Source organism: Chenopodium quinoa, unplaced genomic scaffold (assembly GCF_001683475.1).
Source record: "Chenopodium quinoa cultivar QQ74 unplaced genomic scaffold, ASM168347v1, whole genome shotgun sequence".
Taxonomy (NCBI): domain Eukaryota; kingdom Viridiplantae; phylum Streptophyta; class Magnoliopsida; order Caryophyllales; family Amaranthaceae; genus Chenopodium; species Chenopodium quinoa.
In genome coordinates, this window is record NW_018743501.1 from 1 (window position 1) to 14,838 (window position 14,838).

General features: G+C 35.3%; 2 protein-coding genes across 2 annotated transcripts; both read right to left on the minus strand.

Moving 5' to 3' along the window:
* Positions 1–784: 784 nt before the first annotated feature.
* Positions 785–1,158, minus strand: LOC110739458 (protein MNN4-like). The gene is made up of 2 exons (XM_021919908.1): positions 890–1,158; positions 785–814 (listed from the first exon to the last, which is right to left on the minus strand). The coding sequence occupies exons 1-2, from the start codon at positions 1,133–1,135 to the stop codon at positions 785–787; spliced, it is 276 nt and encodes a 91-aa protein (XP_021775600.1). The 5' UTR covers positions 1,136–1,158.
* A 2,539-nt stretch (positions 1,159–3,697) lies between these two features.
* On the minus strand, positions 3,698–6,434 carry LOC110739460. The gene is made up of 4 exons (XM_021919909.1): positions 6,054–6,434; positions 4,669–5,730; positions 3,798–4,565; positions 3,698–3,717 (listed from the first exon to the last, which is right to left on the minus strand). Exons 1-4 carry the CDS (start codon positions 6,235–6,237, stop codon positions 3,698–3,700), a joined length of 2,034 nt encoding a protein of 677 aa, XP_021775601.1. The 5' UTR covers positions 6,238–6,434.
* Positions 6,435–14,838: the final 8,404 nt, after the last annotated feature.

Genomic DNA, 14,838 nt, shown 5'->3' on the forward strand with positions numbered 1-14,838 from the left:
TCATGAAAACATGATAGGAGATGTGTGAAATGTAACAAAAACCATAGCAACAAACCAAAACCCAACCTCAGCAGATTAACCAGATAACTCCCATACATTGATATTACCTCTACCATTAAGAAAGAGGAATTAAAAAGCTTACAATGTAGAGAACCAATTTCAAGGAACTAAATTAAGATGCAAACCTGGCCCATGTAGGCACAAATTTCTTGTTTTGTATTCTATCCACTTCATCCTCTTCATCATCTGAGCACTGGTATGGTGATATATCATATGACTGTGGCGCACTGGTTCTATGTGTTGGTTTATCATTGTCAACATTAGGTGTTGAACTTTCAGCCACGTCAACGGCACTTACCTGCAAAGACCATCAAAGCTAATAAAAAGGGAGATTTCACCAAAACCAAGGCGTCTGAAAGGTAGATGAGCCAAATATATCTATACATATAAGCCCAGATTATGCTACTTGGAACCTAATGCTGTATGCACTATGCATCCCCCCTGCCCCCACCCTTTCTACATTAAAAAAAAAAAAAAAAAACAACAAAAAAAAAAAAAAAAAACAAAAAAAAAAAAAAGAAACCAATTAAAACAGTTCATAGTGCAACAGAAAAATGATTTAACCTTTCCAACGGCAGAAGATCCCGTTGACATCTTGTGATCAATTAAGGTTGAAAGTCCATCATCAGTTTCTCCTCTATCACTCCCAACGACCAAATTATTCACTGCCTTCTCTGAATCTTCTCTTTCATATCCTTTGTCAAGTTGTTTTTCTGTTTTCTCATTAAGTCTTTCTCTGATGAGCTCTTCCTTCCTATAATGATCACAATATTTAAGCCAACAATGATAGACGAATAATGGTTGAGACTATACAAGGACAAGGCCAAACCTCTGGTGCACATCTTGAATCCTCATTCCAAGCTTGAAGTTTATCCTCTGCTTGCTTGTGCTGTAACCGTGCTTCTTCAATACGCTGTTTTTTCCTTTCCTTTTCTTTCTTTTCTTCTTCTTCTCTCTGTCTTTTCTTAGCTGCATTTTCAGCCTCCCTTTTCTTTCTTTGTTCCTCTTTGAGTTTTCTTTTCAGTTCCATTTCCTTCATATTTTTTTGCTCCACTCGTGCTCGTTCAAGCTTCATTGCCTCTTTCTTCTGATTGCGTTCATTTTTCTCTTATTTCAGCAGCACGTTTGGCAGCTTCAGCAGCTTGGAGAGCCTTAACTTTTACATCTCTCTTTTCTGCACATCAATACAAAGATATCCATGTATGAGCTTTGAAAATAGCAAATAGCCTATGTCAGAATGTTTAACAGTTCGATACACATTTTAAAATTTAGATCCCTATAGCATATAAATGAATTAAGCATAACAAAATGCTTCATAATAGCACCAAACACCCTAATTGCACAATCAGATGTATAATAAAAGACCAGAACCAATCGCCTCTCTAGTAAATACTTTCAGAAGGATAATGAGGTAAATACTTTGGCACTAAAATATGGACAAGAAGTTCCAACTTCTAAGCCATTTAAAAACAAGGATAAGGACGATGAAATGAAGACGGACAGGGATAGATACCATGAACTATCATGTGAACTTGCTAATAATATCTAATTCCCAGTGGGTATGCAACAAGGATAAGAAGTACACCAAGTACCATACATTGAGCTCCTATAAAAGCACTTAAAAAAATAAAGCGTAAATGTATTACCAGGTAGAACAGCAGCTGCTAGTTTTTGTTGAACAAGTGGCACAAAGGATTTTATGTTAGAGACAATATTAGTGCGCTTCTGTTCCTTCTCTGACAAACTTTGTCCTCTGCTTCTTAAACTCAATTTTCCAGATAATTTTGATTTGCTGAACCTGCTACTGTGTGGTTTTGAGTGCTTCTTGCTGCTGTAAAGCACCAACTGAAAAACCATTGTTCTCCTTCCCAAACCTTGTCTGCATGCTTCTTTTCTGACCCATGCTACTTTTCTTGCTGTCATTATGTGTTTCAAAAGTGCCGATTTCTGTGCTTCCAGATCCTTGACTACATCTCTTGTCTGCATCATCTGGAGCCAGAAAGCTTTCATTCTGCAAAGCTATATCACAAGATGACTCCTTGTACACACCACTTCCTGTACTTGAATCAGTTCTCTTGACATCAGTGCTCACAGAGTCTAAACAATCTCTCTCATCCGCATGATCTGGAGCCAGGGAACTAATAGACTGCAAAGTAATATCAAAAGATGGTTCAATGTTGTGCTATTTTTCATAGTTGATGAGTTCTTTTCCACACCAGTGTTAACAGCATCATTCACTTCTTCCTCACCACTTTCAGGATCTCCTGAATGGGGAAGCAAGTAAGCTCCAGATTACTGCTACCTAGCTTATCTGAACTAGCAGATTTTGACGTAGCACCTTCAAAGCCCTTCCCAACAGGTGACAGAAAAGGTTTCTTGATTTTCCCATCCATATTGTCTACCAGGAAAAGAAAAAGAGATCGGAATGAGACTTCCCAAGAAAAGCACTTCCACTGGGCAGCAGATTACTTGGTAGGTCAATGTTCTCCAGCAGCCCGTTAGGTACTGAAGAGTATATACCTGGTGCTAAGTACATTTTGCATCCACTAGTAAAGGGAGATACAGGGGTGCCAAAAGTTGCAGATTTGCAAATTATCTCAGACAAGCTGTTCCTATCCACTTTGTTATCCAGAATGGGAGCTTCTTCATGGGTAAATTTATCTCTGTAACTTTGTGCGTCAACTGTATTCTCACCTATAACAAAACGATCAAACTCTGGTATAGTTTGATCGACTTCAGCCACTTTCAGAAACCCTGGTATAGTTTTGATCCACTTCAGCCACTTTCATACACTCCATTAGTGGAGAACCAATAGATAACTTAAATTCATGCACTTTGTGATGAGAATTTCTATGATCCACTGCCATTTTCGTATCCATCAACTTCAACTACAGTGTCACTATCAACCAGATCTTGATGATTCACCAAACCACCAGACACCCTTCCACGGCAAGTTGCAGCAGTTGATGCATTTGTTTCCACTTTTCCATCCCAAGTCAAATCTGATGGCTCTGCAATAATACTTTGATTCACATTTGAAACATCAGATTTTGAAAGTTTTTGGTGTTCATGTGCGGAGGACGAATCAATTCTCCCTAAACTAGCTTTATCCTGCCAGGTAAACATTAAGAGATTAATCTCATAGCAAGGTAAAATAACGTTAGACAAAATGTCAACTCTGTTGTAGTGATAGAGGTAATTTACAGCATACTCCATTCTATAGTATATCTCTCTTAAGTAGCTGAACTTTTTCATCTTATTTAACGCTTGAAATATCAATGCATCACTATAGAATACCAGTGCAATAGTATTTGTTAAATTTAAAAATCAATACAATAACTATCTACTTTATAAGTGTACATACTTATGAGAAATGTATAACTGGGGTGGGTGTATTAAATACAACCAGAATCTGGGTTAACAAAATAAATAATGCATGGAACATGCTACATGTTAAACATATTGTGATGAAGTACTATATCATATTAGAAGGTTAACAATAGATAGCATGGGTGAAGCAGTACCTTTCCACACCCCACCTGAGGAGTCAACACTTGTTCCTTGCTCGGTAAAGAAGGGACACTATGATCAGTCACCTTGATAAGAATAGCAACAATCTGATAAAGCGGCGCCTGAATTATGAGAAATTGAGGGTTCCTGAGGCAAAGGAAAAATGTTTTCTTTCTCACCCCAAGCAGATATATTTGATACACTTTCACTGATAGCTTTGTAGGAACTTGTCCTCAAAGTTGGGCTGGAAGATTTGTTGGGGTTCTGATATTCGATTTTCCTCCGCTTATAACATGGCCAAGAATTATCCATGTCATCTCTACAATTGAAGTTAGGAAGCATGTTTACTTCAGCTCCAAGCTCAAATAGTTTAGAACCACCAACCTGCTTTTCATGGCTTGAGGAGGAAGCTCGTACAGCTGCAATATTACAAAGGCTCCCTGATTGCACCATCTCTACAGAAGGAGCAAAATCAGTCACCGATTTCAATGATCCAACTGGGGTTCTGCCACGACTCGGCCGAGCAACTTCTTCAGTATCAGTGTCAAAAGAAGAATGTAACACATCCCCACAATGTTGCAAAATCAAGGACTGTCCGGGTGTTTTGTCACTTTTAGAATTAACTTGATGAGCAATTTCACTACCTAAAACCCCATGGGCTTCGTACTCTAATGACTCAGGACATGCTCTAGAAGAAGATATACCAGGATAAGTGCTAGACTTCGTGTTAGCTCTGGCTCTCTCTTCTAATATGTCCTGACTAACAGAATCTGATAAATGGCTGGGGATGTCGCCTAAATTGCCTTCTTCAACTTCATCAAAATCAAGTTGCTTGGGTTTTACAGACACCTCCCTAGACATGCTTCTCCAAAACCTTGTTTCTCTTTCTTCTGCTTCATCATCTTTAGAGCTTGTAATTTTACCACTGCAAGGCTTGCTGCTGTTTCCAATGGAAGTTTCCACCTGCTGTGTCAGGCCACTCTTGGTTCTAGTTACTTGACCAACGCAAACATCAACACTCTTTACATTAAGAGGGTGAGCTCCATCAAAGGTTTGTTGGGAACTGCTTCTGGATCTTGTAATCCTACCACCATAAACAATGTTGTGTTTCTTCGATCTTCTGATTGTCTCCCATTTCTACCTCCTTTGCCCCATAATCTGTTGAATTTGAAAAAGAACCACCTAATTGTTGGCAACTGCCTTTGGATCTAGTAATCCTATTACCATAAATGTTGCTGTTTTCTTCAATCTTCTGATTGTCTTCCAAATCTACCTCCTTTGCCTCACTAACTGTTGAATGAGTAAAAAGACCGTCTAAGGCATCATCAATTTTCTCCTTGTGTGTAGAATTTTCAGTTACTGCTTCTTCCTTGGAGCAAATAAGAGGATCAAATCCTGTAGCTTGTGCCAAAAATCCAACACAAGCATCAACACTATCCTCTTTGTTTGAGCAATTTCCAATTGCTACTTCTTCATTGGAGCAAAATTCAATAGGTGATGCAGAAGGCCCATCCAATTCAAGAGATCTTTTTAAATCAAATTGTTCATCATATCTACAAATTTTTCCATCATGAAAAGAACCAACATCATTCTCCATCCCTAAACGGCTTTTAGTACTTGCTTTTGCACTATTCCGAAGCTCCAGTGCCTTTTGACGGGACCTGGATCTCTGTATTCTTGCAAGAGATTGCTCAGGTTTACAGACATTTGAGAACCTTGTATCAATCTGATCTTCAGGAGACATAGGGACATAACTGAATGTGTCCATGCCATCATCAACATGAGATGGAGGAACAATGTCAACCGTATCTTCAATATCATCAATGTGACACGGAGGAACAATGCCGGCCCTATCTTCAGTGCCATCAACATGACAAGGAGGAATAGTGTCAGCCATATCTTCAGCACCATCAACATGACAAGGAGGAACAATGCCATCCACGTCTTCAGTGCCATCAACATGATGCAGTGGAGCAACACTATCTTCATCAAATCCATTGCTAGAGGCACATTTTCCAGCACAAGTTTCGTCTGGTATACCACTATTTGCTTCTGCTACAACTGGCTGATCATATAAAAAACTAGGACCACTGGTGTAAGAGGCAAAAGGTCCTGGTCTTGGAAGCAACAGTCCTGAAATAAGCTCTTCCTTGTTCAATGCTGAAAAAATAATTAAGCATATTAGCAAAGTAAGATTAACAACCAAAAGTCCTGAAATAAACTGAAGAAATGGCGACAAATTGATGCCAATTGCAAAATCAATCAAAACCTAATCAAATAGCAACAAATGTAACATCAAAGCTAAAAATTTCCTACAATAAACATAATTTCATTAAAATTGCTATGGAATAAATGAATTTCATGCCCTAATTTATAACTACACTTCCGGCAAACAATAAACCCCCAAATTTTGAGCATAAAACCTCAAAATTACGAAAAAAAAACCACAAAATTCACCAAAAATCGAGGAAAAAAATAAATACCAGTGAGATCTGAAGTTGAAGATTGATTATCGGAATTGAGGAGCCAAGAAGGAGGAGGAATGCCCTGAATTAAGAGCTTGGAAAGCAGATGTTGGTCATAGAGTTGCTTCTGGTGGTTCAATTTCTCGATAATCTGCCTCTTTCGGTCGAAAATTTGCACAAACAGCTTCTCAATCGTCGACATTTTAGGGTTTATTCAGTGAAATTCCATGAATTTGGGGAAATTTTTGAATGTTTAGGGCTGAATTCGATTGTTGTGGAGGAGAGAGAAAGTGAAGGATGGAAGCGCGGACAAGGATTTCAAATTTTTTACGGAGCATCAAAAAATGGTGGAATTTGATTTTTTATCATTACAACATTATCGGTAAATTTTTATGAATAAAAATTAAATTTACTAGTGGATTTCTTTTAAAATAAAAATTCATTTTTGTGATTTTTTTTTAATATAACAAAATTGATTAGTTGACAAAACACAAAAAAAAAAAAAAAAAAAAAAAGTATGTACTATATTTATCTAATGGAGTATGAAACTCTTACGAAGTAAGTCTATTATATTGATATGGATTTAAACCCCTTAATCCAATAAAGAATCTAAAATCACACAAGTAACACAAGCCTTCCGAATTCCTTCAGAAAATAGAACAATTTTAAGAACAATGAACCGGATATGACTTGGAAAATGACCACTTATGGAACGAATTCAATGTCCATTCAAACTACCTAGTCCTAGACCAAACCTGGAACTAAGTATTTTGATAAACAAAACTTAGACTACTCCTAGAACTAAGAATTGAACGTTCTAATTATTAAAACAACTCCTTGAATTGAAAACTAGCAACGAAAAGTTTAAACAAAGGTAAACAATTTGTATTGAAATTAATCTGATTTTCTATATTACCTTATTCTACTCCAACAAGGATTAGGACAAACCCCTAACTTTGTTCCCTAAGTATCCTAATTAGAATAGAATTACTACTTGTAACTAGATTAGGAAAACTTATCCTAATCAAACTCTAATTAACTAACTAAAAACTTTCCTAGTAACCTTAGGAAGTTTATATCTTAGCAAAACTCTAGAAATAAACTAAGTATAAAAAATCATTCTTGACATATAGCCGCCACCACACCACCACACGCGCCATCCAAGGTGACACACGCCACACCTGCGTGTAGCTAGGCTCGATCCGGTGCCGAGAAGCCGGCGCATAGGCCCCATCTCGGCGCGTTGCCACCATGCTCCTCACCGGAAGTGAACTGCTCTATTTCTTCTTCTTTGCAAATCATGCTTCCTTCTTTCCCTATTGATCTAGTGGAACTTTCCTTGTTTATTTCTTTGTTTGGGCAGCCCATAATGAAGCTACTTGGACCTTTTAAAAGTGTCTTGGACCCTATAAAAGAATTAGCCTCTTGATTCACATCATATATACGAGTACTCGAGTGTAGGTAACAAATTAACAATTGAATCAGATACTCTTGATTTTGTGTTTTTAGTCGTTGACACGACTTTACGGATAGTCGGACACTACAGTGTCTAAAGTATTAGTGTATGCCCTATCCTACTATCCTTTAAACTTATTACGGGGCAAATTTTATTGATTTCTAATATTGGTCAAAATTGATTCAAATTTAATTACGTATATATTTTACAAGTGTAATTTATTTTAACAATTTAATAATAAAAATCAAAATTGACAAAATTTATGTTCAATAATTTTTCAGTGTTAGATATATCTATATTTCAAGGCATTTTTCTAAATATAGCATAAAATTAAGAACAAAAGAAGTACTCTGTATTTAACTAAATTTCTTTATCTAGCTAACCAACTTGAAGTTAAATTTTATCCTGTAAATTGTTGTTTGACCCACTACGGGCAATTTAAATGTTATACACATGAACTTGAGTGATTGTATGCACCCCAATATACATGACATGTTCTAGATGAGGTTGAAAACCTCTTTATTTTATTTTAAGCATTTTAGCTAGAGATCAAAACTTCAATGTATGAATTCAAACCAAGGCTGGTTTTGGGCCTGTGCAAGCAGACCTGCTGCAAACCTCAAGATGAGGTTGAAAACCTCTTTATTTTATTTTATTTTATTTAAGCATTTTAGCTAGAGATCAAAACATCAATGTATGAATTCAAACCAGGGCTGGTTTTGGGCATGTGCAAGCAGACCTGCTGCATAGGGCCTTAATTTTATTTTATTTTTATTTTTTTTAGTTTAAGTAAACGAAACTTTCCTTCCCCTCTCCCTTAATGACAGTCAACCTCTACACCTATCAACAGTAATTAAACTTCCTTGTTTTTAACGGAAAGATTAAAGTTATTCTGAATCTTTAATTTCCTTTCATTTCTCCCTTTTTAAAAATAAAGCCCTCTAATTACTCTCTTAATTCTTGTAATTCCCACAATAAATTTCTAACCTTCCCTATTTTTTCCTATAATTTCTGCAATCTTCTCCATAACACTAGTACTAGTATGTAACACCCCCAAATCTCCCTCTACGGAAATACCAGTATAATACGTATAATTATACCGTAGAGATAGACTTAGGCGTATTGCGTGATTACGCAAGGCTACTCAAACTACTAACCAAACCAATACTTTGCAGCGGAAACTTCAATACTCTTTCTTTATTAATAAAAACCATAAATAGTAACCATTGTCACGAGTACTCATATTTAAAAACAAGGACCAACATTCCTAATCTAGATGAAGACATTCCTAGGACTCCCATATGCATAATTTCTAACTCCACCTGAAATTAGTCAACACTGCTTACCATTAAGGTAAACGGGGCGAACCAAAACAAAGAAGAAATACGGATTAGCAAAATATGCTAAGTACGATAAGTGCAATTGAAGTTTGTGTCGAAAGTCCTCTCGATATTGAGGCTCAGGCGGCGTGTCCCGTGGTGATAGCGGCGGTGCAAGATAGTTTCGTTGGAGGGGAGGCCATGAGTTATGTGGCCCTTGGTCTGAGGGGAGGTTTGTTGGGGTTGTTCACCCCAAGTCCCACATGGAAAGATTGAGGAAGTAAAGAGCTCCTTATAAGTGGAAGCACGCTTCAATAGTATGAGACCTTTTGGGAAGGTGCCCAAAAACAAATCCGTGCAGGCTAGATCAAAAGCGGACAATATCATACTAATGTGGGGTGGAGTGTGCGTGTGACCCGTCAAGGTGGATGACCCGGGCCCAACATCACCCAAGCCGAGACATGGCCGAAATCACGTCCTCATCCGTCATCACCTTGCGATCACTACAAAATTTACACTTTATCATAAGCCTCGCTCTTTGGTGATATAATAGATGAACTCCTTGGCACAATCCTGGACCATTCCTTTAGACCTTCGGTAATATTGGCGTTCGAGGGAAGTATGCGACGCATCAACTGCACGACTTTGGGTACAGGCACGTAATGGCCTTTTTCAGATCATAGGCACGAGGAAGGAAACCAGTTGGTGTGTTAAAAACAAGAGAGCCATTTTCAGTCAATGTAAGATTGAATTGGTTCCTAAATGAAAATGTTGACATATTCTTAAATCAATTAGACATGCAAATATACGGCGTAAAATCGAATTAATGAGAAAATTTTCGGCTTTTTATTGAAATAGGACTCTCCTAATCTTATGTTTATGGAAAAAAAAAATTATCGATGAGAAAAAAATGATTGCCAAATTTCACTTATACAATCTTTGTTTTTTTTTTATTTGAAATTTTAAGACCATTTATTTATTGTATTTTATTTTATATTAAATTATTTTATAATATATTTGAAAAAATAATTTTTGATAATGTAAATTCAGATTAAAAAATTGAAATCTGAACTCCCAATAAACTAAGTTTTGACAAAATTATTTCAAATTAAAATCAATAAATCTAAGTTATATTCGTACAAATTAAAATGTTTTACAAAAGTTCAGATAAAATAAAGTAACTAATATTAAAAGTCATTCCAATTTAAATCATGAAAATAAAATTTTAAAAGTCTTGTGAAAAAAGGTGGATAAAAACAAGTGTCGGACCAAAGGATAGAGAAGAAAATATTTTAGAGACTTTAAAAAGTTTTAATAGATGCATGTAATTCTTTTTTTTTTTTTTTTATTATTATTATTTATTATTCTTTATAAATTCATGCAGGGTCACTACATAAAGATCTTGTTGTCAAAAAAAATAAAACTAAAAAAACATAAAGATCTTAATCTGTATAGGGCTTATTCTACATTCATGGACAACAATAAATCAAATAATTGAAACTACCAAGTAATCCAATGCACAAAATAAAAAAAACTTATAAATCAAATTAAGTAAACTAATAAATATATTGGACTTAATTAAAAACCCAACAATCAAATTCATTACATTGTTTAATATAAGGTTTATAAATCATCACTTCATCACTTGAAGCACATCAATTGACTCAACATTTTGAGTACTATTAGGAGCCAGAAGACCATCAAATACATCATTATACTCTAATAGCACATTATTATCAATATAATTATAACTGGAACTCTCAAGAACACTAAAGTCGTTCATCATAGTATTATTAATTGTACTAGCATATCCCTGGTCAACAATTTCACCGACTCCACCACCACCACCAATGTCCACTCCATAGCCACGGTCAGCATATTGGCCACTAGCACCACCGATGCCGGCCACTCCATCTCCATACCTTTGGTTAACACTTTCGCCATGACCACCACTAATGTCAACCATTCCATACCCATGGTCAGCATTTCCTCCAATGTTGGACACTCCATACCTATGGTCATCATATATGCCGCGACCACCACCAAAGTCGTTATTGTTATAACTCCCAACAAAGTTAGGGTTCATCATAGGATTGATTGTACTATCATACCCTTGGCCAGCATATTCACTGTGACCACCACCAATTCCGGTTTCTCCATACCAATGGCCATCATATTCATTACAACCACCACCAATGTTGTTGCAAGAACTCCCAACATGAAAGTTCATCATAGTACCATTAACTGTACTACCATAGCTAGAACTCCCAGCATCAAAGTTCATCATAGTACTATTAACTGTACTACCATAGCTAGAACTCCCAGCATCAAAGTTCATCATAGTACTATCAATTGTATTACCATACACATGGTTAACAAATTCGTCACCACCACCAATGACGGCCATTCCATACCCATCATGACCACCACCAGTTCCAGGCGCGTACCCTTGGTTAACATATTGACCGTGACCACCACCACCACCACCAATGGACACTCCATGATGAGGGTAAAAATAGGGATCCGCCATGACAGGGGGCGGGACCTTACCGGCATCGGGCCCAACAACGATGGGCCTAGACAACCTCATTCGTAGGACCCGGGTAAAGTCGTCCTTACCCTCCGCCTCACGGTACCTATAAAGGTAAGTCGAGAGGACATCCGCATAGTATTCAAACCCTTTCTTGGACATGGCTGCTACTATGTCGTCAGCCGTGACCACCTTACGTAGTTCCTCTGTACGTATCTTGTTGGCCTCCTCTGATATGTGGGCGATGAACTTAGAGATGCATTCTTGGATGGTTTCTTTGGCATCGTCGGTTATCTTGGCCGATGCGGGTAGGATTTGTCGCATCACACGGATCACGTTGGAGATAGGTATGTGATGTTGGTCTCGTTCACGACGCCGTGGGGCTACCTCATTTGTCGACGATGATGGATGACGCGGGGGACGACCTGATCTTGACCTAGGAGGAGGGGGAGGAAGAGGGTTGTTGCCTTTACTTCCTGCGGTGGTTGAAAACATAAAAGAGATTATTAATTAATAATCGTAAAATTAATAAACAGAAATAACGTCCACTCGAATGAATCCAAAACATGCATCATATCCATGTATATAAACTACTACTACGAGTAGCTAAGTACAATTACTAGTGGTATGTATCTTGGTTTAGTGTTGAAAGTTAGATGTCGCGTATAATTAATAGGTTACGGACTAGCTGAATCCCTCATTTGAAATTTGAATTTTTTTTATTTTGAAAAGTTAATTATTCTGTTATAATAATAAGTGTCAAAAAGGCTCTTAATTAATAAGTGTTATGTCACATGCATCTCATTCCTTATTAGTTACTCCTTACTTTGGATTTATTCTATTAGTTACACCCCTCCCCTCTTTTAATTAATGTAATGCCATATTTGGACTTGATAGCCATGCATGCAATATGTTGCTTAATATGCATACATTCAATGTTGGACACAAAATGAAGCAAAGAAAGGAATCTAGAGAAATAGAATTGAATGAGGTATAACTGTTTTAACAATAATTAAATTGTGCAATAATTTAAATGCTTAATTTCGATAATTATAAGCATTGACATTTAATATCTTTCGATAAATTATGCTAATTTATTTTTATTTTATTTTTTATTTTTTTTTTATTTTTTTTGACAAGAGGGCTAAGATTATTTTTAAATTAAGAAAGATTCGTGTAACCAAAATTTATGTATAATTTACCGAATTGTTTAAAATGGAATTGTGAATTGGGTGTCTTGATTGTTTAATTTTAGGGTGAGTTATAAAATTTGTAGAGTAAATGAAAAGACTATAAAAAGAGGCTAGTAAGATTTTTTTCATAAGCAAATCAAACATCTATGTAACATCAACTGTATTTTATTATTTTTCAAAATAATGAAGTTACTAATGAAAAAAAAAATAATAAAAACTAAAAACCTCTGAAAAACCATTTACACAATCTACCAACAAACCCGAGCCCTCAAAAATAAATGATTAAATCAACAGAAATAACGTACACTCGAATGAATCCAAAACTATAGAGATACTGCGAATAATTTCAAGTTATAACTTTAACTTCAAGTCTTTTAAAATTCTGTCACACTAGGTGCGCTTGTCACGATCCAAGTGTTCAGATTATGACATTGTGCATCAGTACTGTGCAAATGTATACGATTGGATGCTTGTTATACATCATGAAACATCATTTTGACGTAGAAAAAATTGTTAGTGATCAAATCAAAGCAAGAAAAGCAAACAACAAAAAACATGCATGTATATAACACAAAAAAAAAAGGAAATCAAATGAACCAATTCATAAAAACTTTAAACTTTGTTACCATTTGCAAGTTTTGATACTCTAGACTTGTTTTTCATGGATGATGTGAGGTTATTCTTGTTGCTTGAATTTCCTTCTTCCATAGTTTTTTTCTTCTCTAATTTTTTTTTTATCTATTTTTTTTTATTTATTTTTTGGTGTGAATGATATAGTTGTAAGAGGGGGGTATTTATGGAGTGTGTTTGTGTTAAGGAAACACGAAATCTGGCAGCTACACTATTTGGCCGTTCTTAAAAAGGGGGAATGGGGATTATTCTTGTGATATGTGCTCATCTTTTACATATGAGCCTAAACAATATCATTCACTAAAAAAAAAAGTGTCTTAAGAAAGGGAGAAATTGAAAGGGTCGATAATAAGTCATGTATTAAGAAATAGAGGAATTGAAATATATGTTTATTAAAATGTTGGCATATTATTTCTTTCATTTAAACAATATAAATTTAATAATTACTTCGTATTATATACGGAGTATTATTGAATGAACTGTTTAAGCTAATACGGAGTACATATTGAATGTATGGAAACCAGACTATTTTTCTATAAATGCTATGATTTCTTCCTGTTTACATATTAAAGTAATGAGAACTCTGATAATTAAATCTTAAAAATCAAATTCATTTATATTATTGTGGTTTTATTAACTAAATTTTCTTGAGATTTTATTAAAAATATTCCTCCATTAATTTAACGTGCAATAGAGTTAAGGCAAACTCGGAGGAAATCAACCAAAAGAAAAGAGAAAAAAGAGTTGTTTGTATGATTGATATGGCCTGGGTTAATTACTGTATTGGTAAATACTAAACAGTGATCTATATGAGGAGATATAGTGTTATCAAGGCTTTATTTCCCGTCTTATTACAAATATAACAAGTATTCATAAATAATACTTCGTATAATATTCAAGGTCAATAAGTTTAGAGCATGTAAATAATAATTTTGGATAAAGAATTCAGGTAAAATAAATGCATCCCTTGTTATATATGAGAGATAGCTAACATGTCGCTGTTGTCAATAAATAAACATATAAATGAATTGCAAAAGCTAGGTTAAAACGTCCAAGTATTTAGAAAATGTTTTGAAAGAATGAATTGAAGTATATTTTAAATTGTAATTGCATTGACAATATTTGATTGTATTATTCTTTCTTTAAAATATTGTGAAGATAAGAAACTAAAAAATGAATCGATATGTTAGTTCTAATATGTTTATTTCAAGATTAAAAGCTTGATTTTATGATGATTATTATATTTTGCTGAATAAAGTAATGAGAACTCTCTTAAATCTTAACATACATTTTCATTACATGCATTTTGTCGGTTACTAATTAGGTATATAATAATCTAGTAGTTATGAATTCGTTATATATTGATTAACCAAAATCATTTGAATTTTCTATAAACTTTCGCATCTTTAATTTGACCTGCAAGAGAGGAAACTAGAAAGTCAACTGAAAGTAAGACAATAGTTAAGAGACGTGTTGTATGTTTACGTGATCAGTATAACCTAGGTTTAATTTAACGTGTGCAACGGTAAAATATGATGCCCACGTGAGGATATAGAACTTGATAATGCTTTATTTTTCTGCACGAGAAAATTATTGAACATAAATTATTTAAGTATATGCTGATTAAATTATAAAACCCTAGCCACCTAAATATCTAGCTCCTCAATCTCTCTTC

Bases quoted from the DNA above. Each gene is read 5' to 3' on its own strand.
- LOC110739458 (XM_021919908.1), bottom strand. From the start codon at position 1,135: ATGAAGCTTGAACGAGCACGAGTGGAGCAAAAAAATATGAAGGAAATG. The intron at 815-889 runs GTTTGGCCTTGT...TGATCATTATAG, and splicing joins ATTCAAGATGTGCACCAGAG to GAAGGAAGAGCTCATCAGAG.
- LOC110739460 (XM_021919909.1), bottom strand. From the start codon at position 6,237: ATGTCGACGATTGAGAAGCTGTTTGTGCAAATTTTCGACCGAAAGAGG. The intron at 5,731-6,053 runs GTATTTATTTTT...TTATTTTTTCAG, and splicing joins TTCAACTTCAGATCTCACTG to CATTGAACAAGGAAGAGCTT. The intron at 3,718-3,797 runs GTTCCTACAAAG...CCTTTGCCTCAG, and splicing joins CAGCCCAACTTTGAGGACAA to GAACCCTCAATTTCTCATAA.